This window comes from Zalophus californianus, chromosome 14, assembly GCF_009762305.2.
Source record: "Zalophus californianus isolate mZalCal1 chromosome 14, mZalCal1.pri.v2, whole genome shotgun sequence".
Lineage (NCBI taxonomy): Eukaryota > Metazoa > Chordata > Mammalia > Carnivora > Otariidae > Zalophus > Zalophus californianus.
In genome coordinates this window covers 76,185,385-76,209,637 of record NC_045608.1, presented here as the reverse complement: position 1 = coordinate 76,209,637, position 24,253 = coordinate 76,185,385, and the positions used below count along the sequence as shown (strand labels likewise).

The following is a 24,253-nucleotide window of genomic DNA, read 5'->3' as shown; positions in this document are numbered from 1 at the left end:
ACTAGTCCCCATCAGGGGGAAACAGTTCAACCAAGGTCTGCACGGTGTGAGGCAGGCCTCTCCCACCTCTGCTGGTTAGTTACAGGCCAGAGGGAGCAAGCTCTCACAGGCTGAGAGGAGCTAAGCTGTAGCTGTCTGGTAGGGGCCCCACCCAGAGTATAAGGAGGAGGAGAAGGAGCCTGGAAAAGAAGAGGGAGGTTAAAGGAGAAGGGAAGGAAACTGGGAAGGAAGGGAAGAGGGAAAAGCACTGCCTGAATAAGAGTAGTAGAAATCCCAGGACACTGGAGGCAGACTTACTTAGCCCAGGGACGTTGAAGCAGCCACAAAGGGATTGTGTCCAGCTGCTCCAGTGGGTCCTAGACCCTCTCCCAGAGCAGGTGAAAGATCCCCTGGGGTCCCTTTGTGGTCCCCAAAGAACCAGGATACTGAATCAGGCTCTTGTGCTCTCTACACCATAGAAGTTGACAAGAGGCCAAACAGGAGTCCCTGCTCTGTCTCAGGTCGATTTGCTGACTGGGAATCATCTTGCAGTTTCATTATAAAATGGTTCTGCTTAGCTAAACTGTGTAATGAATAAGCCAGTCTATGGAAATCCTGTAGGAGGGTTCCAGTTACCATCAGCTTTGGGACTCCCACCTACCTTCAGCTTCCTTATTTAAATTCTATGTGATCAACACAAACATTTATGCTTATTGAAGAGTTTACTAAAGGTAACACAATGGACTATTTTTAAAGGGAGAATTTTGGTTCAAGTTTCTGGAAAACTTGCATCAAGATTTCATCACAGCAAACATCTTGAATAAATGTGGACCCAGAAGAGCTTTTTTTAAATTGACTGGATTTGTGTAAGAGTTGGATATTTCTCAGGATTTTGTGGCTTGGCATGAAAATACTTTCACGACCTGCTCCTACAGAAAACAAAACAAAACAAAACAAAAAACCCTGATAAACTAAGAAATCATCAGCTGGGGCTGAGACTCCATGGAGACTCACTAGGGCCCCAGCTCCTGCCAAACTGAAATAGTAATTGTTCTTCAAACTAACCTAGAGGTTAGTTCTTCCTCATTGTTTCAGAGAACACAATTCAGCTTGTGTACCCAGCTTCTTCTCCATTTTACTGTCTTCACCTTTTTTTTTTTTTTAAGATTTTATTTATTTATTTGACAGAGAGAGAGAGACAGCGAGAGGGAACACAAGTAGGGGGAGGTGGAGACGGAGAAGCAGGCTTCCCGCGGAGTAGGGAGCCCGATGCGGGGCTCGATCCCAGGACCCCGGGATCATGACCTGAGCCGAAGGCAGACGCTTAACGACTGAGCCACCCAGGCGCCCCGTCTTCACCTTTCTTAAAGGCTATTCCAGCCTGGTGAGTCTGTATGGGCATTGGGGTGGATCCTGAGAGCAAAAGGAAATCATGGGAGGTTGCCAACTGGAAAATGAAATGGTTGGGTCTATTTTTTTAAGTGTTCTCCTGGGTTGGAATGGAGATTAGCTTGGGGAGCTGTGGAGATCCAGGAGACCCCAGAGGAGCTGTCAGGAGAGAGGATACTACGTGCATTGTCCTAGAAGGAAAGCATAGGTGTTGAATAGGAAGTCTGAGGGCAGTAAAGGACAAGCAGGGAGCTCCTATTCAACAGCTTGAAGCAAGAAACAGATCATTTGCTGAGAGGTGGGGCAGTGAGAAGGACCTGCAGATTTTGAGACATGCTGAATCCTGAATTCCTGAGATTTTCAGGAAGTGAAGAGGGAGTGGGTGAAGGTGGAAATGGGGCAGGTCTAGCAGCAACCCTCAGCAGTTTGGTCCAAGGCTTGAAGATTTGATTCACGTAGAATCATGAAACAAGAGATTAACAATGATTATTAACACCATTTCTACCCTAACTCAGAAGGCTCACTGGATGCCAAGTATATACTAGGCATATATACTTGATCTCGTATCAACCTCACAACAACCTTTCCAGAAGATTATCATTTTACAGTGGAAAAATCTGTGGCTCATGGAGGTGAAGGAACCTGGTCAGAGTCACAAAAGCAGAGCAGAAGAGTCTGGTAGCCTACGTATGTAGCTGGCTTTAGAGTCCCAGCTACAGAGTTGTCATTATTCACCTCCTTACAAGGGAAGCTTCTAGCAGGACTTTATAATGACTTCACTTTTTTTTCTTTTTTAAGGAACAGACTATAGATTCGGTGCTTATAAATGAGCAGTTCACAAACATGAAGGACCCTGGAAATCACTGAAATTAACGAGCAAACCTAAGTGCTTAAACTTTACAATGAAAAGGAAAGTTACGTTTACAATTCCTTAAACTGAAGAGTTTCATCGTAATAACTCCCACTTTTTGCTTGCAGTTTCAAGCCAGTTTTAAACAGGACTGAGATTTTTGGATTGCTGGACGACTCGCTAATTACCAGAACCCTGGGCCTCCCCTCCCCCCACCCTGCCCCAGTTCCCGGCGTGGGGATGAGTAAAGGAGCCTCAGGGGTGCTTACAGTGATGTTTGCCTCTTCTCTCTCCGGAGACTCTTCGGAGGAGCAAATCGCTAGGTGCACGAGAGAACACTATAGACGTTTGTGGGTTTGCTCCTTAATGGTGCCCGGAAGGCAGCGGTCCCGCGACAGGAGCGAGCCCGAGAGCTTCCTCCCGTACCTGGAGGTGATGGGTGGAGCCGCAAGGCGGGACCAGGTGAGCGAGAGGCAAAAATGGCGGGAGACAGCATGGCGGCGCCGGCGGCGCGCGCCCTGAGCTCAAACAGGCAGTCGGCTACGGTGGCCCCTGAGGGCCATTACACTCTGGGGCTAGCGACTCGCGTCTGGTGCCTGGAGAGAAATGGGTGTCACCCCAGACTGGGACATCCCTGAGTGGGCGCAGAGACGGGCAGTCGAGGACCACGAGAAGGGGGCGCCCCCAGCTGGCCAGAGTCGGATGAGGAGACCGAAGAGCAATGCCATTCATTTTCATTTCATTTCACTCATTCCGTTTGTTCTTGGAAGTGACCCTTTCAGTGATACTGCAAGGAAAGTTCTGCTTCTGGAGGGAGGTTGGACTAAATGAGACTGTCGGCCAAACAGGGCATGAAGGGCAGTCCAATGACAGTTTCTTAGTGCCATCTGACTGGAGCCAGATGCAGCCAGCTTGCGGCAAGGGAGCTGGGCGAATAACTACCCCAGTCTTACCATCCTCCCTCTTGCTCTCCTGCCTGTGCTCCCCGCTAGCTGTATCTGACCAGAGACAGCACGTTGATGCGGTCCCCATTAGTCAGCCTCCGGGAGCCCAGGGCAGGGTGAAGAGGAGAAATTCATGCAGCTGGCCTGTGGCAGGCAGCCCCTAAGATGGTTCCCACTGAGCTCCACCTCCTGGTATTCACCCCCTTGTGTAGCCCTCTCCCGTGTTGTGCTAGGGTTGGTCTGTGTGACCAATAGAATAAATAGAAATGATGAAATGTTACTTCACTAATCGGGTTACAAGAGGAACTGCATCTTGGGTGTTGGTCGAAGTGGAAGGCAGCTTTCTACGATGGCCACCTCGACCTCCCCTCCTAATAGTCATGCCCTGGTGTAAAACCCTTTCTTTGAGTGTAGGCTGGACCAGGTGATGGGATTCAAATAAGCAGAATATGGTGAAAGTTAGGGATGTCACTTCTGAGAGTAGGCTACAAATGACTGTGGCCTCCATCTTGTTTGCTTGCTCTGATGAAGCTAGCTGCCTGATGGAGAGGCCCACGTGGCAAAGAACTGAGGCCAACACTCAGCTGAGAGAGCGTGATAGAGGATCCATCCCAGGTGAGACTTAAGAATCTTAAAAGTATGATGCCTGCAGTCCCAGCTGACACCTGGATAGCAGCCTTTTGAGAGACCCAGAGCCAGAGTCCCCAGATTCCTGGTCCACGGACAACATGAGAAGCCAAATATTGCTTGAAGTTTGGGGGTCATCTATTATACAATAGGTAACTAATACAGCTTTCTTTCTCTCTGATCACTTGCTTTGGGAGATGTCAGCTATCCCGTCATTAGAAGCGCTGTGGGGAGCCTGCCCCACAAAGAACCTAGGCCTTTTGCCAACCCTATGAGTGAAGCTGGTAGCAAATCCTCACCTAGCCAAGCTTCAGAAGACTGTAGCCCCTGCCCACAGCTTGATTCAGGAGACCCTGAGACCGAATCCCCAACGAAGCCACCCCTGGATTCCTCACTTTCAGAAACTGAAGTAATGAATGTTCATTGTCTTAAGCTCCAAAGTTTGGGGTATTTGCTTTGCAGTAACAGATAACGATTATGTGTGCGAGAAAGCATGAAAAGTTAGCAAAGAGGAAAAAGGGGAAGTCCATCAAATTGGGTGAAATACTCTGGAAGAAAGTATTTGGTTCATATTCTCCAGAGTCTGAACCTTACATAGGAGTAACTTCATGGAGTTATTTTTAGTCTCTTTCATAACACATATAAGTTTTCCTTTGACTCAAGGACAAACTCTGGTATTCCACTCAACGGAAAATGATAATGTTAGCTACCTTTTATTTAGTATCTATTTAATGTGCTGGACAGTGAATTTACATCATCCTTCATAAATAGGGAAATTGAAGCTTAGGTTAAGTAATCTATCCCAAAGCACAGTTAGTAAAAGGCGGAACCAGAATTCCAACCGGGTTTGAAGCCCTAGTTCTTTCCACAACATTATTATGGCCTCCCTAATAGCGATCCTTGTAACTTTAAATAAAAATTCCAATAATCCAAATCATAAAAACAGAAGTACTGCTCCTCATCCATTTAAGTTACAAAGTTAAATGGCCTTGATATTTCACAACAGGCAATGTACGTGAAACAGGACTATTCTTATGCCCCTAACACTCCTCCCCCCCCACCCCCGTGGTTGGTGCTCAATACATTTGATGATGACATTAATTCCACAAGCATTCCAACATTTGATGATAAGGAACGAAATTTTTGGTCTCGATTCCAAAAGGGCCCCAGCGCACCTACAGCGGAGGGCGGAACTGGACGACTCAGCAGGGAAAAGTAGGGAGGTGAGGACCGAAAGCAGAGAAGACAACAGCCCCTTTCGGGTCTAGGCGGCCAGGGAGTCCTGGGGAGCCCGGGCCGGGAAAGCCCGAGCGCTTGGGGGCGGGGCGGCGGACCCGGAAGTTGCCTCTGTCCGGCTCAAAGATGGCTGCAGCAGTGACGCCCGCCCACTTACTGTAATCCTCCTGTAACCAATGGCGCCGCGACGCTCGGGTGACTCACTGGGGCGACCTATGCATGACGTTCTGATGCAACGTCCTAGTCGAGGAAGCCGCCGGTGCACGTTGGGGTGCAAGGCGGCAGAGTCTTGGAGACGATGTCCTTGGAGGTGACTGGGACGACCGCGGGGATGGTACTAGGTGAGTGAAGCCCGGAGACCCCGAGTTGTGTAAGTGGGGCGGTGCCCCTACGTGGGGCAGGAACCGAGCTGCGGCCGGTGGCTTGGCTTCCAGTGGGCGGTCCACCTCTGTCTGTACGTAAAAGCTAGGAGTGGGGGGAGGGGCCTGGGCCTGGACCCCTGTTGGGCCCCGGCTGGGCCCCGACTCGCTGGGTGGGGCTGGTCTCCCCTCGGGGCCCCCCTATGTCCGGGGACTGGGATGGTGGTTGCTCCTCGCCCTGCCCCACTGCGAACAATCTGGTGATTCAGCTGAGACTTAGCCACCGCGAGGCACTATGAGACGTCAGAGTAGCCCCCAAATATGTAAGCTCTTCAAAGTGATCGTCCGGAAAGGACTCGTGAATTCTAATTCGTTTTCACACATCCTCATTTATATTGAGATTTCCAGGGAGACCGTATGGTGCAATAGAAAAAGGGAAAAAGGGACCACGATTGGTGTCAGTGTTCACAATTAGTTGTAAGGCCTTCTGCAATTCGTTAAGGTCAGAGCTTCATTTCCTTTAAAGATCGGAAGGAACTGGTATTTATTTGACATCGGTGCACTCTCACTGGGCTATCTGATTTGTATGTGTTACTTTATTTCATCCTCAGTACAGCCGTTCAAGATGGGTATTGCTTTTTTCCCCTCATTTTGTAGACAAATAAGCTCAGAAAGGTTAAGTGAATTTCCGAGGGTCACCCTGGCTTTTAAGGTACAACATCCAAGATTCCAGTCTGGTCTGGCCACCTTCAGAGCCTTTATCACGTAGCTAGAAGCAGTATCACAAATTAAAATCATCAAAGTGCATTTTGAAAAGCCAGATTTGTAACTAGTCTGTTTTTATGTGGTAGATGTCACTGAAATAGGCGTGGGAAAGTAATCATGATATAATTTCTTTTGGACTGTGGTAATTTTTACTAATCAGATGGCTTGTTCTGTTTACAAAAATGAAGACTGGATCAAATAGTTGCAGTATGAAGTGACTAATAATTAGTGGCCAAATGAGTAACTTACTCTCCTTTTGTAAAACAGCAGAGCTCTATGTCTCCGATCGAGAGGGAAATGATGCTACAGGTGATGGAACCAAGGAGAAACCTTTTAAAACAGGCCTAAAGGTAGTGTCTCTTCTCGTTCGGAAAATGACTACATTTGTTAATGACTCATGTCTATTAACGTGTGACTCATCAATAACTTTATTTCAGGCACTAGATTTTGAAGAGAATTTTCAGAAAAGAAAATGAGGAATGTATACAGCTGTGTATCTCTAAGTGTTGAACAAGTCTAAACTTAAATTTGAACATTTTTAAAAGTTGTCGTCTTTTCTTCCTTATCATGCTGAGAGAGAATATGCTAAACTCACTTGAGGATTTTAGATCCTGAGAAATAATAGTACGTTGGTAAAATTAGCATTCTGTCTTCAAGCTCCAGACTCAGGAGTTACTGAGTGTCTGCTCTGAGAAATGGGTCCGTTCTTAGTGTACTGATGTAAATTAGGTCTTTGAATCTCAAGGCTCAGGATCACATCTGGATTCTAGTGGTAAATTCACCAAGAGTCCTCTTAGGAATCCATTTAGAAGAAATCTGGGCAGGGGCGCCTGGCTGGCTCAGTCGGTTAAGCATCTGCCTTCAGCTCAGGTCATGATCCCAGGGTCCTGGGATCGAGCCCCTCGTGTTTGGGCTCCCTGCTCAGCGGGGAGCCTGCTTCTCCCTCTCCCTCTGCCGCTCCCCTGCTTGTGCTCTCTCTCTCTCTGTCAAGTAAATAAATAAAATCTTTTTAAAAAAAAGGGAGAAGAAATCTGGGCATGAACTTACTGGGACTGGAGGAAGCTGAGTCTTACCTTTTAATTTTTAGAAGGAAATCTTTCTCTCATTTCCAGTTGTTGAGGTGATTCCTATGGCTCCCCAAAACTGACATTTAGGTGAATGTTTGCAAAATGTCACTATTAGCAAAAGAGTGCCGTTCTGATTTGGGGAATTACAGTTTGGCTTGTAACTTTCAATTTCAGTGATAAAAAAGGAGGGATCAATAGAGAGTGTCAGGTAGCAAATTCCTAATGATTTATAAACATCTCTACCAAGTATAATTATTAAAAAGAAGAACTCTCTTAGATGTTTTTATTTTTATTTTTTTATTTTTTTTTAAGATTTTATTTATTTATTTGACAGAGAGACACAGAGAGAGGGAACAAGTAGGGGGAGTGGCAGAGGGAGAAGCAGGCTCCGCATGAAGCAGGGAGCCCGATGCGGGGCTTGATCCCAGGACCCTGGGACCATGACCCGAGCCAAAGGCAGACGCTTAATGACTGAACCACCCAGGCGCCCCTCTTAGATGTTTTTAAAAGATCCAGGTCCCCTTCTCTGCAGTGATCATTGAGTTGGGGTTAGTGTTAAAAGAAGATGAAAAGTATTTTCCACGTTTGGAAATTAGACCTTTAGTTTCCGTAAGCTTCAGATCCTACAGTTGGAGAGTAATTTGTTACATTTCTTGGCTGACTTAATCAAGTAATACAAACTATAAGATATAAATGGCAAAGCAACACCTGACATGTCCTCGTATTTATGAAGAGGTGTTCTACATACAGGAATTTTTCAGATTAAATGAAATGTAGCCTTTTATGTTCTTAACTGTGGTTTTTCTTTCTGAAAGAGTTTCGGAAACAACTTCCTTGATTTCTTAGTGAAGATTAACCATTTAGGTGTGATCTGCAGTTGACTTCTACTGTCAACTGTCTCTCTTCTGTTATTCTCAGTATACTTCCTACTGGTTCCCACAGCCACTTAAAATATGTTGCTTCTAGTCTACTTGTACTGGGAAACTGTATACAGTTGACCCTTGAACAGCACAGGGTTAGGGGCACCGACCCCTGCCAAGTCAAAAATCTGCATACAGCTTTTGACTTCCTCAAAACTTAATTACCAATAGCCTACAGTTGACCAGAAGCCAGTAACATAAATAGTCAACACATTCTGAATGTTATATGTATTCTATACTGTATTTTTACAAAAAAGTAAACTAGAAAACAGCAAATGTTAAAATCATAAGGAGGAGAAAAATGTATTTACAGCACTGTACTGTATCTGTGGAAAAAAATCTACCTATAAGTGGATCCACGCAGTTTAAACCCGAGTTCAGGGATCAACTGTATTGTGTAGCCCCACTTGCTATAACTGTTTGTGAAAGGACCCGAGGGCTTCTACTTTAAGCAAAGTGTTCTTAGTACATCCAACCAGTCATCCTTTCAACGTTCACTTTTGGCTATTGGGGTCTGTATGCTTTTCTTCTTGGCTCTTGATGACGTTCTAGATGGTTGAAGTTACCTCATAGTTAGGATGTGATTTTGATTTCAAATATGATACAATGTTAAATTTTCTTTTTCTCCCTTCCCGCCCAAGGCTTTGATGACAGTAGGAAAAGAACCGTTTCCCACCATTTACATAGATTCACAAAAAGAAAATGAGGTAGGATGAACCAAAAACTCTACCGAATTACATTTTGTAAATAAATTTTCATCAGAACATAGAGGTTCTTGAAAAAATTAAATATTTGTTTTTTTCTGTAGAGGTGGGATGTTATTTCTAAATCACAGATGAAGAACATTAAAAAAATGTGGCATAGGGAACAAATGAAGAGTGAATCCCGGGAAAAAAAAGAGGTGAGCAATGATTTTGCTGCTGTGAACATTTTTTAAGTTAGAATACTAGAAACCATGTTAACAAACTGCTTTATTGTTAAAATTAGGCAGAAGACAATTTGCGGAGAGAAAAGAACCTGGAAGAAGCAAAGAAGATTACCATTAAAAACGATCCAAGTCTCCCAGAGCCAAAATGTGTGAGTGTGACACATACTGTCCCAAATATCGCGGCCGCCCCTCGGCAGACTGTCAGTTCTATGTCCGAGGGCCGGGCCGCCTGGTTTACTCCTTGACACCGTTTGCCCTTCCTTTCCTTTTAGAAGGGATAGAGAGAAAATAACATTTTAGAGTTATGAGGCTGGTTCTTTGGGGGTTCATTTTATTATAAAGTTTAGTAATTAGGTGTTGAATGATTCCCATCCCACCTGAAAGCTAGCTAAGTGTCCTCCCTCCCTACGTGTCCATTTCCTCACGATAAAATGAAGAGGTCAAAATCCATGATTTTCGTGATTTATTTATTTATTTATTTATTAAAGATTTTATTTATTTATTTGACAGGGAGAGACACAGCGAGAGAGGGAACATAAGCAGGGGGAGTGGGAGGGAGAGAAGCAGGCTTCCCGCTGAGCAGGGAGCCCGATGTGGGGCTCGATCCCAGGGCCCTGGGATCATGACCTGAGCCGAAGGCAGTCGCTTAACGACTGAGCCACCCAGGCGCCCCTTCATGATTTTTTTTTTTTAAAGATTTTATTTATTTGAGAGAGAGAGAATGAGAGATAGAGAGCATGAGAGGGAAGAGGGTCAGAGGGAGAAGCAGACTCCCCGCTGAGCAGGAAGCCCGATGCGGGACTCGATCCCGGGACTCCAGGATCATGACCTGAGCCGAAGGCAGTTGCTTAACCAACTGAGCCGCCCAGGTGCCCGATTTTTTTAAATAGATAAAGTGTTCTGTGATTTTATGAACTGGATTCTCTGTATTTTTTCTAGAACAGATGTTGGGCTATGAGCGGACATGCTTAGATTTCAGATAGTTCTTACTGCTCATGGATCATTGTCTTTTTCCTGTGTCCTTAGTGATGAAGCTGTCTTGGCTACCTTCACCCCCCCCCCCTCCTGTACTCCTCTCCTTTGTGCTTCCTCCTCCAAACCAATAGCTAGCCTTGGTTAGCTTCTACCTTGTGGTGTCGGGAGGGACTGTGAGGGCAGGAAGGTCTCTGGGCACACTCCTGTTGTTGCTCTTAGGAATTCATTTATTCATTGATTTTATGTAGCAGTATCTAAAATTCCAGATGGTGGGCACCTGGGTGGCTCAGTCGTTAAGCGTCTGCCTTCAGCTCAGGTCATGATCCTAGGGTCCTGGGATCGAGCCCCGCATCGGGCTCCCTGCTCAGCAGGAAGCCTGCTTCTCCCTCTCCCACTCCCCCTGCTTGTGTTCCCTCTCTCGCTGTGTCTCTCTCTGTCAAATAAATAAAATCTTTACAAAAAATAAAGTAAATAAAAAAAATAAAATTCCAGATGGTGCTCAGTGTCAGTTTTTGCACTAAGAGAAAGAAGACTTGGATTTTTTTTTTAATCTCTCCAATATGGTGAACGTTTGTTGTAGAATGACTGTCATTTTGCATCATTTGTGAAATTTTAACACTTTACTGCCACCCATCTAGTATTAGTGGAGAAGTTGATATGTGATAAATTACATGATTGGTCAAATGTTACTGATTTCCATTTCACAGGTGAAGATTCATGCACTAAAAGGATACAGAGGCCAAAGAGTAAAGGTGTTTGGCTGGGTCCACAGACTGCGTAGACAAGGTAAATAAATGGTATAGCTTTTCTTTTCTCTCTTTTTAATTTTAAACATCCCTGGTCTAGATGAAGAAGAACATAAAAACATTTACTTAGGTGGGGGATATTTTTGGTTTGGGATGCTAGTTTACCAGAGAGGATAGTGAATTATATCCTAAATTTGTTCTTAAATGACTATTATAGGTTTAAAAATTATTTAGTATATGTGCTGCCGAAGCGAGCACAGGTTTAAAAATTATTTGAATGCTACCTAACTGTAACCAACCACAGAGATCAGCAGGCATCTCCAGTAAATATTTGTCTAGTTGAATTTAATTATTTAATGAAAAGCAGAGGATGTATTACAGGAAGGGCAGAGCCAAATCCGAAATTAATTTATGGCAGTATTGTTGGCTTTTATAATGAGTGTGTGTTTGCATTCTACTTATCCCAGTCCTGACTTTTTGCTTTCTCTTATTATTATGTGTATTTTGTTGTAAGTAGTTATTACATCCTTTATAAAAAGAGGTGGGGCATAAAAGAGTGATTCTGTGCAGCAATATTTATGCACCTCTCGCTGAGCGCACAGTATTGTGCTAGGCACTGCAGAGGATTCAGTGGTGAGTGAGATGTAATCGCTCAACTCACGTTGTTGACGCTCTTGCTTTCCCCTGATCACGTGGCTTATGAGGCTCACATAGGATTTGGAAGTACAGTGAAGAAAGTGAAATGCTTTACAGATACTGAGTAGTGATGTTTCCGATGGCCACTTGAGAAAAAGGGAGCCACGCGGGAGGTTTGAATTCTTAACAATTTAACCATGGAGTTACCTATTACAAGATTAAGTTATGAGAAAGTACTTTTAAGTGCCTTGAGAACAGTCGGGCTAAATTTTTCTTTCTCATTTTTAGGAAAGAATTTAATGTTTCTGGTGTTGCGGGATGGTACAGGCTATCTTCAGTGTGTCTTGTCAGATGATTTGGTAAATATTTTTTCTTATTTGTAGCTGAAAACTTGATTTTTTTTTTTCAGTAAGTTCCTTTATTGTTAGTTTTGGGAATTTTAGGATCTTTATATTTACTTTAAACTGTCTTAGAAAATTTCCAACACATAAAAAATAGAACAGTACAGTTGATCATTGAACAACATGGGTTTGAACTGCATGGGTCTGCTTGTGTCTGGATTTTTTTTACAGTACTGAGTGAATTTTCTCTTCTTTATGACTTAATAACATTTTCTTTTTTCTAGCTTATTTTAAGAATACAGTATAATACACATAACATATAAAATATATGTTAATTGACCTTATGTTATTGGCAAGGCTTCTGGCCAACAGTAGTCTGGTTATTAAGTTGTGGGAGAATCAAGTTATATGTGGATTTTAGACAATGCAGGGCGTCAGCACCCCTAATCCTCGAATTATTCAAGGTCAGCTGTATAAAGAAACTTCATGTGCTCATCACCCAACTTTGGTAAGGTCAGTTTTAGCTGCTGTCATAAGATACCATAGACTGGGTGGCTTATAAACAACAGGAATTTCTCTCACAGTTCTACAGGCTGGAGGTCGAGCTCGGGGTGTCAGCATGGTCATGTTCTGGTGAGGGCCCTCTTCCAGGCTGCACACTGCCAGCTTCCTAGGGCATCCTCATGTGGCAGAGAGCAGAGACGGGGAGCAAACCCTCATCTGAGCCTATTCACCTGTCCAAGGGCCCACTTCCTCGTACCAGCAAATTGGGGCATAGGATTTCAACATAGGAATTTTGGAGGGACGAAAACATTAAGTCTCTAACAAGTAATGGCTAATAATATGGCCAATTCTGGTTTACTGCTCACCACTTTTGCCCCCTAGACATCGTATCATTTCATATAAATATACTTGTATATGCAGCTCTAAGAAAAAATATTTTTAATATAACCACGCTAATGTTAACCACACCCTCCCCAAACAAAGGCAACTCCTAAATACCCAGATTCTCCCAATTGATTCGTAATGTCTTTTTACAGTTGTTTGGTTTGAATGAGAACCCAGACAAGATCTATGTATTGCATTGAGCTGATGTGGCTCTGAAATCTCTCTCAGTCTGTAACTGTTTGCCCTTTCTATTGTCTTTTCTACCCCGTTTGTTTAAAAAAACCTGGTTGGTTGTCCAGTGGAACTCCTCTGTTCCAGGTTTGGCTGCTTGCATTCTCAGGGGTCATTTAACGTATTTCTCTCCTCTATTTCTTACAAGCTTATCAAATTCAGGTTTTGGGGTTTTTTTCATTTTGTTTGCCTTTTTTTTTTGGCACAACTACTTCATGGGCAAGGCTGTGCGCTTATCATTGCCTCACATCAAAGACACATAATGTCCTCTTGTCTTTTTTTATGATTTTATGATAGTGGGTTAAAGTGTTGCTAACCTGATCCCTCCATTATAAAGTTACTTGTCACTTTTATCCTAATGGTTTTAGGAAGTATTGATGATCATACTCCGGGTAGACGGTTTATTATTTTAACAGTGTGAATTTAAAAAAAAAAAATGTGCTGTTCAGATATTTTTAAGAGGGTGCCTGGTGGCTCAGATGGTTAAGCGGCTGCCTTCGGCTCAGGTCATGATCCTGGGGTCCTGGGATCGAGTCCCGCATCGGGCTTCCTGCTCCTTGGGGAGCCTGCTTCTCCCTCTGCCCCTTTCTCTCTCATGAATAAATAAATAAAATTAAAAAAAAAAAAGATATTTTTAGGAGATGTGGGCTACTGTTGTTTATGCATATGTATATATGTAAAGTATCTATTTACATACACATTTCTCTGTAGATGAATCCTCCCACAAAAATAGCTATTCTTTATGAATACTAAAAAATTGATGGCCAGCTCATTTTACTAGTTTTAGACCAGGTAACTTATATGTAAGTAATCTGTGTAGCTTTCTGTACATCAGAACATACATTTTAATGTAAATAAATTTGAACTTTCATTTTTTTATAGTGTCAGTGTTACAATGGAGTCGTCTTGGCCACTGAGAGTAGTGTTGCGGTGTATGGAATGCTAAATCTGACTCCAAAGGGCAAACAGGTGAGTAGATTGAATTTTGTACTGGGTGGGTAAATGTTTGTTTGTTCTCCAGTGTTTTTATTTGTACTTTTGGTATTTGGCAAATTAATGCACAGATGTGATGTACTTGCTGAATTTAGGATGCCTTTTCCTTTTCCAGTGAAATAAGTATACTGTACGACTCATATGATACAACAAACTCAGGGATTTCCAACCTTATAGAATTCCTAAATAATCTTGATGGGCCATAGTATAGTCACTTTGCTGTGGATGCATGAATAATTTTCAGCCAGGTAGAAATAAAAACAGTCTACCCAAAAAAATTCAGGAGAGAACAGTAATCTAAATCTGAAACTTTCTGAATAGAATTTGGAAGTCTCTTTTAGAAAAAGTTAAATATAATTCTGATATTCAGAGAGTTGTTTCTTCGCCAACCAACAGGCACATAAGAGTTACTTGTTCGTAATTACTTTTCAAATAATTACTGTGGTTTTATTTGTTGTCTTGGAAAGAAAACAAACAAATGTGACCTATTAACCACCAGAGGGAGCCCCTAGAGTCTGCCTTAATAGACTAGAAATAATCAGAGGGTCTCCCAGAGTTCATGTTAAAGAACCTACATTAAGCATAATATCTGATTCAAGTTCACTGATGTAATGTGATTTGCAAAACGGATTTGTCATGACATGTTACTTGCTATCCAGGGCTTGGCACCAAGATCTTGTATGTTCTCTGATGTGTGGCTTCTAAAATGAATCGCTTTTAATGGAATTATTAGGGAGAATTTGAATTTCTATCATATATCTGTTCCAAAGAGAAACAGCTTTTAGTAAAACCTTTGCATTTGAGGAGATTTTCAATGTCGATAAAATGTTATTTTAAATTATCAGGGAAAGGTTAGGAAGATACACCAAATGATAACAGTGGTTAGTAGTTACTCCAAGTTGCAAGATCATTTATTTTCTAGTTTGTGCTTTTCTATTGTTTAAAAATCGTGTGTGTATTCCCCTCTGAAAGGAATGTTAAATATCAAAATAAAATCAGATTATTGGGTCTTTGTGTCTAGAAGGGTAGGCTAATAATGATGAGGCCTAAAAATAGCTTACCAACAATTTTGACATAAATGAAAATCTCCAATAATGTTAGTTTTTTGTCTCATTCTTTCTCCTTTCTCCCCACCCCCCCTTTCTAAAATGGAGGCTCCGGGTGGCCATGAGCTGAGCTGTGACTTCTGGGAACTGATCGGGCTGGCCCCTGCTGGAGGAGCTGATAACTTGATTAACGAGGAGTCTGACGTGGACGTCCAGCTCAACAACCGACACATGATGATTCGGGGAGAAAACATGTCCAAGATCCTGAAAGCACGTTCAGTGGTCACCCGGTGCTTTCGAGATCACTTCTTTGATAGGGGGTACTATGAAGTAAGAGTGTGTTCATCATCTTTTGCAAACAAACACCTGCCATTTTTAAACTTGAATAGTGGCACTCACAATATGCCTTTATTTACTCCTCCTTTCCATTTGAACAGGTTACTCCTCCAACGTTAGTGCAAACTCAAGTGGAAGGAGGTGCTACACTCTTCAAGCTTGACTATTTTGGGGAAGAGGCATTTTTGACTCAGTCCTCTCAGTTGTACCTGGAGACCTGCATTCCAGCTCTGGGAGATGTGTTTTGTATTGCACAGTCATACCGGGCAGAACAATCTAGAACACGAAGGCACCTGGCTGAGTACAGAATTACCTTTTTATTTTTATTAAAAACATTATTTTTAAGAAAATATGTTTAGAGAAGCAGTCTTTATGTAGGCAAATGATGACTATGTAAAAAAATTTGATAAGAGGGTGTGTGGAGGGCAGTTCAACAAATTAATGGAAGCCATGTATGAAGTTTTGCCTCCTAGGCCATAGCTAGCGATGGTCTCTTCTTTCACTTTGCCTTGATCCTTTTCATGTTAAGGAATAAACAGGAAATCACTATTCAAGGGGGAAAGGTAGGGGTTCTAAAACTAATGTGCTGGATTGGGAGTTGGTTAGTGGTGCTGGAATTTTGCATTTCTGGGCAGTTTCGCGATGTTAAAATCCATGCTTGAGAGAAACCTGATGGAAAAGAAGAGCGGCTCCCAGATAATGTCTTGTTCTTCAGATACACTCACGTGGAAGCAGAGTGTCCTTTCCTGACCTTTGAGGAGCTCCTGAACCGATTGGAGGACTTGGTTTGTGACGTGGTAGATAGAGTCTTGAAATCACCTGCAGCGAGCATAGTGCGTGACCTCAACCCGGTAGGTGTGCTGTTTATGCAAATGCAAAGTCATGATTTTTTTTGGGGGGGAAGGTAATGATGTCTTCACCCTCAGTTTTTGTAGATTTAATGGCTTAGTGAGCTTTGAAATAAGTGATATATATATATAATATATATATCATTTATATATATAACATTTATGTGTTTTTAGATAAAATTGATATATAACATTATATTCGTTTCAGGTATACAGCATAATGATTTGATAGTTGTATATATTATGAAATGATTATCGTAAGTCCATTACTAGACATTGGTAAAATTTGTTCTTTCTTAGGATGCAACCTTCTAAGATCTACTCTGTTAGCAACTTTCAAATTTAGAGAGTATTGTTAGCTGACTCTATATATATGTATACGGTGCTGCACATTACATCCTCAGGACGGACTATTTTAAAACTGGAAGTTTGTACCTTTTGACCACCTTCACTCATTTCTGTACTTAATTATTTTTAAGAGTAAAATTTGATACTAGTCATTGCCGATAATTTTATAATATCTTATATAGGAGGAGGTCATGTATATTTTCCATTTTTAGGAATGTCTTTGGTTTTCTAGTCAGGAATAACATTTTACATTAATGACAAATAGTTTTTCTTAAAATGGAAATTTTAGTGTTATGGTTTCTTTATATACACTCTATTTTTTCTTTCTCTTGTAGAACTTCAAGCCTCCCAAACGGCCTTTTAAGCGGATGAACTATTCAGATGCTATTGTGTGGCTGAAAGAACACAATATAAAGAAAGAAGATGGAACTTTCTATGAATTTGGAGAGGTATGCGTTGCTTGCTGTTGCCAGGGTGGCATGGCGCGTAAGTAGATTGCTACTCCGGTTAATGAACCAGTAATGCAGGAGGCAGCTGCTCTTTGTCAAATGAATGGTAACAACAGAAGCTCCTCCTTAGGGTTGTCTGAGGATTCACTGAGTCAACAGATGTAGAGTCAGCCTTAGAACAGTACCTTTCTGTAGTGTTCAGTCACAATTAGCATCATGGCAGCCTGCATAGCTCATCTTGTACCTCTTTCCTCTTCTTCCATGGTCAGTCCATGCTTGTGAGCTACTCTAGTGGTAACTCTCTAGGCTGGCAGGATGCTTCAAAAAGCTGTACACTTTACAGTTTCATGCAAAATGTTGATATGTATATATTCATTTTATTTGCCTGGAGAAAGTATCTGGCTCTTTCAAAAAGGCTGCCTCCCCTAAAGGAGTATATTAAAACTCCTTCACGTGGAGAAGAGTCAAAGGAGAAAATGGCTGTTGGTTAAAACGCAAAACCAAGAGAGGTTTTGGCCTGGCTGGGGCAGGTGGTCTGGTGTCCCGGATACACAGAGCAGATGTATCGGACGTGTAGATTGTTGGCACTGTTAAGCCCTCTTCTGTGTGCATTTAACCATTTCTCACTTAGTATTTGCAAATCCATTTTATAGATAAAATAGGAGCAACTACCGCTAACTTGAGTTTTGTTTTATTTTTAGAAGGAATTTACAGAGAGAACAAACAGTACATTAGACCTATATAAATCATTCACCATTTCATGAATTCAGTTGGTGATGTATAATAACAAAATTTTGTATTAAAAATTTAAGAAGTGTTGGCCTAGACGCCCGGAGCCAGCGCGGTGAGGACCATGTTGCTTCCGAACATCCTGCTCACGGGTACACCAGGGGTTGGAAAAACCATGCTAGGCAAAGAACTTGAATCAAGATCAGGACTGAAATACATTAATGTGGGTGATTTAGCTCGAGAAGGGCAGTTGTATGATGGCTATGATGAAGAGTATGAATGCCCCATTTTAGGTGAAGACAGAGTAGTTGATGAATTAGGAAACCAAATGAGCAAAGGTGGAGTTATTGTTGATTACCATGGTTGTGATTTCTTTCCTGAACGCTGGTTTCATATAGTTTTTGTGCTGCAAGCAGATAACAGTGTATTGTACAAAAGACTTGAAACAAGGGGTTATAATGAAAAGAAACTAAAAGACAATATTCAGTGTGAAATTTTTCAAGTTCTTTATGAAGAAGCATTAGCATCCTACAAGGAGGAAATAGTACATCAACTACCCAGCAATAAACCAGAAGATCTAGAGGATAATATCAATCAGATATTGAAGTGGATTAAGGATCATAGCTCCTGACTTACAAGACTGGCCACTTTACAACCACTGTTTGTTATATCCCTGCCATAATGAATAAATTGTCCAGTTGTCAGTAAAACTTTCTTATTAAGATTGTGCTGCAGGACTAGTAGATGGATAATCTAAAGGTTTATATTTGGGCTTTTTTTCTCCACGAGAAAGCAAAACATTCTCAAGTATAGTATATACAATATCATTAAGGATTTAGAGTAAAAACTGTCATCTTAAATGCTTCAACTGCTGAAGAATAAATAAATCTGACCAAATGGGTGGCTATCTTCTAAGCTGGTTACAAAAGAAAATGAAGATGATCCCTTAAAATAAAACTTAAGACTAAGGATAAAAAAAAAAAAAAATTTCAGAAGTGTTATTACCTAAAACTTAGCAAAGTAGTGTGATGGAGTGGAAAGAGCCCAGTCTTTGGAGTAAGAAGCCCCCCTAGGTGGCTTAGCTCCCAGCTGTGTCTTTACTGTTGTATGACAGATGGCCAGCGACCCCACCCTCTGTTCCTTGGAAGTCACATCTGCTTTGCAAACTTGTGAGGACGCAAAGCTAAATTCTTGGCAGGGTCCACGGCTTAGGAAGCCCTTGATGCTTGTCAACATTTATTGTACACTGATGGCATCCCATGCACATGAGGACACCAGAGTAAACGGTCTTCCGACTTCTTGGAATGTGCAGTGAGGCTGTTTCTCCCCAGTTAAATCTTACTCTAGTATGTAAAGCAGATAAAAGTTGAGAGGCCAGAACTATCCCACTCATCTCCCACAGGCCTCCAGGGACTGGGGCTTGATGACATCTGTGCCGGGTGATTGCTAAGCTCCATTTTGGTTCTTACATTAAACAAATCAATGAGTCTTGTCGAGTTGCCTCAGTCAGTTTGTACTGGGACAAGAGTTTTCAGTTTTAACTTGAGTTTATGTGTGGTTTACTGAAGGATGTTTTGAGGGAGAAGCAGATTAACTTGGTTCATCATCATCTAACATTTCTTGGCTAAGTATTCCAGGTATGGTTACACTTAGAAATTTCACACTGGTTATTTGTCTTATGACTCTGTCTTACTTCCTATTGAAGCCATATAGATTTACTATAACAGGAAAGAAGTACAGATAACAAGAAAGTTTAAAGATTGGTGTTACTAATAACACATTCTGTGCATAGACCGATGATGTTCTGGAGCATTCACTGATTATCTTATGCCTTATGGGACTAAGTGGACTACGTTTGCTTCAGAGCTAGATAAAACTGGCCACTGAAAAAAATAACTACCAGTATCTAGTCCCAATGAATAATAGCTTTGAGTGGTTTGTTTTTTGTTTTGGGGTTTTTTTTGCGGGGGGTTGTTTGATTCCTCAAGCAGCATGGCGCTTGAGTTATACTGTAGAAGGAAGCGGATCTTTTTGCAATTGGTTTAATAACTGAGTGTGAGTTTTAAAAATATCTTTATTGTTTTTGGAAGAAATTGTTGCTTCCACCCATGTGTATGGGTTGTGGATGGGTGTGTATTCTCTGCTATGCTACATTAATAAGAGGAAGGGCTGCTGGTGGGTGAGAGCTGCTTTTGTCTTAATGCCTTTCGAGTTGTAAATGTTAATGAAGTCTTGTTTAACCTCAGGATATCCCAGAAGCTCCTGAGAGACTGATGACGGACACCATTAATGAGCCCATCTTGCTATGTCGATTTCCTGTAGAGATCAAGTCCTTCTATATGCAGCGATGTCCTGAGGATTCCCGCCTTACAGAATCTGTCAGTTTGTGATTCAAATAGTATTAGTAATTTTGCTTTCTAAGGGGGTGGGGACTGCCACTGTAATAAAATAGAGTCATGGCAAATATTTCATTATACATCTAGCATGGCAGTATTTAAAGAAGTGGCTTTTGTCCTCTGATTGGGCTTAACATACCTTGTTAAATTATAGGATTTGAATATTTGAATATTACATGACCATAGTTTAATGTGATGTGTTTATGAGTTTCAGTTATGAGTTTAATTGTGATTTTCCTTGAAACTATAGCCTGGTAGTAACTGCATTTTATTTACTTGTTTTTATAGGTTGACGTGTTGATGCCCAATGTTGGTGAGATTGTGGGAGGCTCAATGCGTATCTGGGATAGTGAGGAAATACTGGCAGGTTATAAAAGGGAAGGAATTGACCCCACTCCTTATTACTGGTACACAGATCAGGTAAAAACAGTTTTGTGGGTTTTTTTAACACTCTTTAAAATGTTTTCATTATAATAGTTCTGCATAAATTGGAATTTTTAAAAGGAGAGAATTCAGTGTGGTACTTTGGTGTGGGAATGAGCTGTATTCAGTTTCATGGTTATAATGTGGCATATAACTATTGCTAGTTTTGTCTTTGTCTAATAATATGTTGACTTCATTTGAAAAACTACTCAGCTGCTGGCCTTGCTCAATGCTACTGAGTTTTTAAAAATTTGTTGTTAGACCCTACCAATATCTAGTGCTGTCTCACATTTTCCTCTGATAAACAGCGACATTGACTTAGTTGAGAAGTTTGAAATTCGGGTGACACCGAATCCCTGGTTTATTTTTCATACCAAATCATTTCTACACACGTGGTCCATGAAAGCTTCGAGATTAAGGGTTGAATTCTTAACCACACTAAGCTAACTCATTTCACAGTAGAAACTTAAAAACATTTTAGACAAAATTTTAAACATCTATTCTCTCTTTTTTTTAAACAGAGAAAATACGGCACATGTCCTCATGGAGGATATGGCTTGGGCTTGGAACGATTCTTGACCTGGATTCTGAATAGATATCACATCCGAGATGTATGCTTATACCCGCGATTTGTCCAGCGTTGCAAGCCGTAACTGATTCCTCCAGAAGCATTAAGGAAAGAACACAGTTTATGAAAGGAACAGACTGCCTCTTAACAAAACAAAAACAAAAAGCCAAAATCTTCCCTTTTTTATTCCATTGGTGTATAGCCATTTCTTTTTTCTCCCACAAAAAGCAATCCAAATCATGTGAATATCAAGTGATGTCAGTGTTACCATTTTAAGAAACAATATCCATCACAAAGTTTGGGGAAAATATGTGGCATGTAACACTACAGTTCTAAGTCTATCCAATTATAGGTTATAATTTTTGCATCATATGTACCACATATATAATTAAACAGATTTTAATTATGATCTAAGACATTCCAGTAACTTAATCTTTCCGTCCCTTTAAGTGTAACTGGAATTCTTTACTTTGTATCATTTTATTGTATAGGCGAGTTAGAACAAACATCTTGGGGGAAAATTGACAATGTGGTGTAAAAATCTGCTAGTATTAGAACAGTGTAATTCATTGATAGATACTGGAATCAAACGAAAACAGTTTTGCATTGGTCATTAATCTTTTCTAATTCTGTAGAGCTACTTATAATTCTAAAGCATACGAATTGATGTGGAGAAATCTTTAAGAAATGGGAATTTTGCGTTAAACGATTTGAAATAATAGCAAATTCTTTTTTTTTTTTTTTTGTTCCTTGCATTAGTTTAAGCTAAAGAGGCAGAGTGATTTTCTGTCTTTCCTGGTAGTTTCTAAGTAATTAAGAATAAATAAGTTCCAAAAGAATTTGCAGCTGGAATCTTAATGACAACTGTAAGTTGCCGTTTGACTCTTCCCACACTGTGACTTTAGATCTAATCTGCTACCTTATTAACTCCTAGAAGGCTTATTGAATGGCCTCATTTCAGATTTGGTTAATTTCTCTCCCAAAATGCATGTCATGTATTCTCAGTGGGCTGTATTCCCAGCAATCAATAAATGGACCCATAAAAACTATTTGCTGGCTTTAATTTTTCTAAAGCTGAACACCTCAGTCTTAACATTGGTTCGTGTGTTTTGCACTTTTTTAGTCTTTTTATTTTTCATGATGTATATATGTGAAGTTAGATATTACTAAATTCAGTAGGTATTACTAAAAACACATGGTAATGAAAAGGAACAGTTTTTAAAAATTAGGTGTAGGTTCTAGTCATGTTTTATAATCCTCATGTTATTTTTGGACACATTAGATTATATCCTGTTTTTTAATTATGTGAAATGACAGATGGAAATGGGGCATTTCTAGTATATTTGGCCTGTATCTTCAAAATAAAAAATACTTGTAAGGATGTGAATGAGCTCTAATTGGATTCATCCAGGCAGTTTATTTGATCAGAATTTAAGGAAGAGGTTAGACCCAATTAACCTAAATTTTAATTGTGCAAATGAATTGGGAGTTTATATATGGAGGGAGAACTGTGGAATTAGGTGGGGATAAGAGCGTCAAGGTCATGGTGACATGATGCCAAGAATCTGAGCATGGTGAGCAGCAAACCCCATACATGTGGATTTTTTTTCCCTTGACTGTGTCATTTTTGCTGCAATCTGGTGTCTCGGCCCCGTCCCGTGGCCCCGCCATGTGTCCAGCACAGACACCCCAGTTCTGAGTTCCTGCTCCTATGGGACTCTCCTCTCAAGGCTCTTTCCTGATGTGGCTCTTAAGTCCATTCTTACACCAAAACCCTCTTTACCTTTGCTACTTGTGTAGCAGACCTGCTTGAGGTTTTGGAGACACATGGGAGGCTGATACTTCAGCAAATGGAATGACTTGGGTATTAACTTTCCCTCTTCCTGAGTGTCCTGCAGCCACTCTAGCCACCCTGCTTTTCCCTTGTTGCTCAGCCCCCTCTACCCCGCACCTGCTTGTCTAGCATTTCCTAATAATTTCTTTGTTAGTGTATAGAGCAGTTCAACTCTATTAGAAGCAACCTTCCTACACACTGGAATCACTTGGAGACCTGAAAAATACTGGTGTCTGGGCCTTATCCCAGACAAATTGAATCCAAATTTCAGGGATGGGCCCATGATGTTTTTCAGAGGCTCCCCAGGCGAGGCTTTTGCAGAGCTAGGTTGACCATCACTAAGTAGCTCCCTGCTACTTCTAAACTCAACCTTAAGCCTCTCTTATCACTGTAGGTCCTCATTTAGTTATTTCCCATTAGTCCCTGTAGTTGAAACGGGAAACTGGGCAAGGCGAAGCCTGTTCAATATCAGCCAATGGCTACAAAAACACTCCATGTGTTTCTATCTTTCAAAGCATATTGAGAAGTTCTCCCAAGTTATGACAGCTCCCACTAATGCAGGAGTGCCTTGTGTCAGGCCATGCCCTGTCCTGTGCTTTAATCCTCACGATAACCTGGGATAATTTGTTAGCCCTGTTAGCCCCGAGATAATGGCTGAGAAAGGTTAAAAGCTTGTCCAAATGGGGCGCCTGGGTGGCTCAGTCGGTTAGGTGTCTGGCTCTTGATTTTGGCTCACGTCATGATCTCAGGGTTGTGAGATCGAGTCCTGCATTGGGCTTGGCATGGAACCTGCTTAAGATTCTCCCTTAAGCCCCCAGCCCTTTTGGGGGAAAAAAAAGGATGTCATGATGTCCAAATACTGTAATAGTATTTGGTAATTCCTGGTGAATTAAATGATTGGGTTTCTTATGCTGAAAAATTTCTTTCTACCTCATGGATCATTACCATGTGATGGTAATGTGATGATTAGTGAGGAACATCAGGTAGCCATAGTTACTTCTAACTTCCCATAGAAGCTTCTCCTGGAACCTCTGTCTTCTTTAGTCTGAATGAACCACCCTCTGTTCTTGGCACGGCTATCCTGGGGTCGTCTTTCACTCTCCCCTTTGCCTTTCTGTTTTGGACACCCTATTTCTGTATCGGACATTTATTTCCTATATCGCATGTTTCCCTCCCTGCTTCACTTCCTCATTTTGGTGGTGCACATCCTCCAGTAGCCTACTGAGCAAGGGTGTGGGGAAAGGAAATTCACTGAGAAACTTGCATATCTAAACGTGCTGCTAATCTATCTTCCTGCTCAAATCATAGTCTCCATATAAAAATGTGGGATAGCAAGCATTTTCCCCTCAGGATTTCGAAGTCCTGGCTTCTAGTGTTGCTGCTGAGAACTCCCAAGCATTCT

The 24,253-nt window shown here is 41.5% G+C and overlaps 2 protein-coding genes across 3 annotated transcripts; both read left to right on the top strand.

Moving 5' to 3' along the window:
- The first annotated feature begins 5,221 nt into the window (after nucleotides 1-5,221).
- Nucleotides 5,222-22,066, top strand: NARS1 (asparaginyl-tRNA synthetase 1). Of its 2 annotated transcripts, none has more exons than XM_027576581.1 (15): nucleotides 5,222-5,366; nucleotides 6,417-6,499; nucleotides 8,778-8,843; nucleotides 8,945-9,037; nucleotides 9,124-9,213; nucleotides 10,747-10,825; nucleotides 11,710-11,780; nucleotides 13,764-13,850; nucleotides 15,029-15,250; nucleotides 15,358-15,557; nucleotides 15,972-16,107; nucleotides 16,788-16,901; nucleotides 19,877-20,008; nucleotides 20,315-20,446; nucleotides 20,971-22,066. In XM_027576581.1, the coding sequence occupies exons 1-15, from the start codon at nucleotides 5,324-5,326 to the stop codon at nucleotides 21,100-21,102; spliced, it is 1,680 nt and encodes a 559-aa protein (XP_027432382.1). In that variant the 5' UTR covers nucleotides 5,222-5,323; the 3' UTR covers nucleotides 21,103-22,066. The 2 variants fall into 2 exon arrangements, with proteins under 2 accessions (XP_027432382.1, XP_027432383.1); XM_027576582.1 differs by having other exon boundaries at nucleotides 5,231-5,366; nucleotides 6,420-6,499.
- On the top strand, nucleotides 16,908-18,617 carry LOC113912829 (adenylate kinase isoenzyme 6-like). The gene has a single exon (XM_027576583.1). The coding sequence runs from the start codon at nucleotides 17,755-17,757 to the stop codon at nucleotides 18,259-18,261; it is 507 nt and encodes a 168-aa protein (XP_027432384.1). The 5' UTR covers nucleotides 16,908-17,754; the 3' UTR covers nucleotides 18,262-18,617.
- Nucleotides 22,067-24,253: the final 2,187 nt, after the last annotated feature.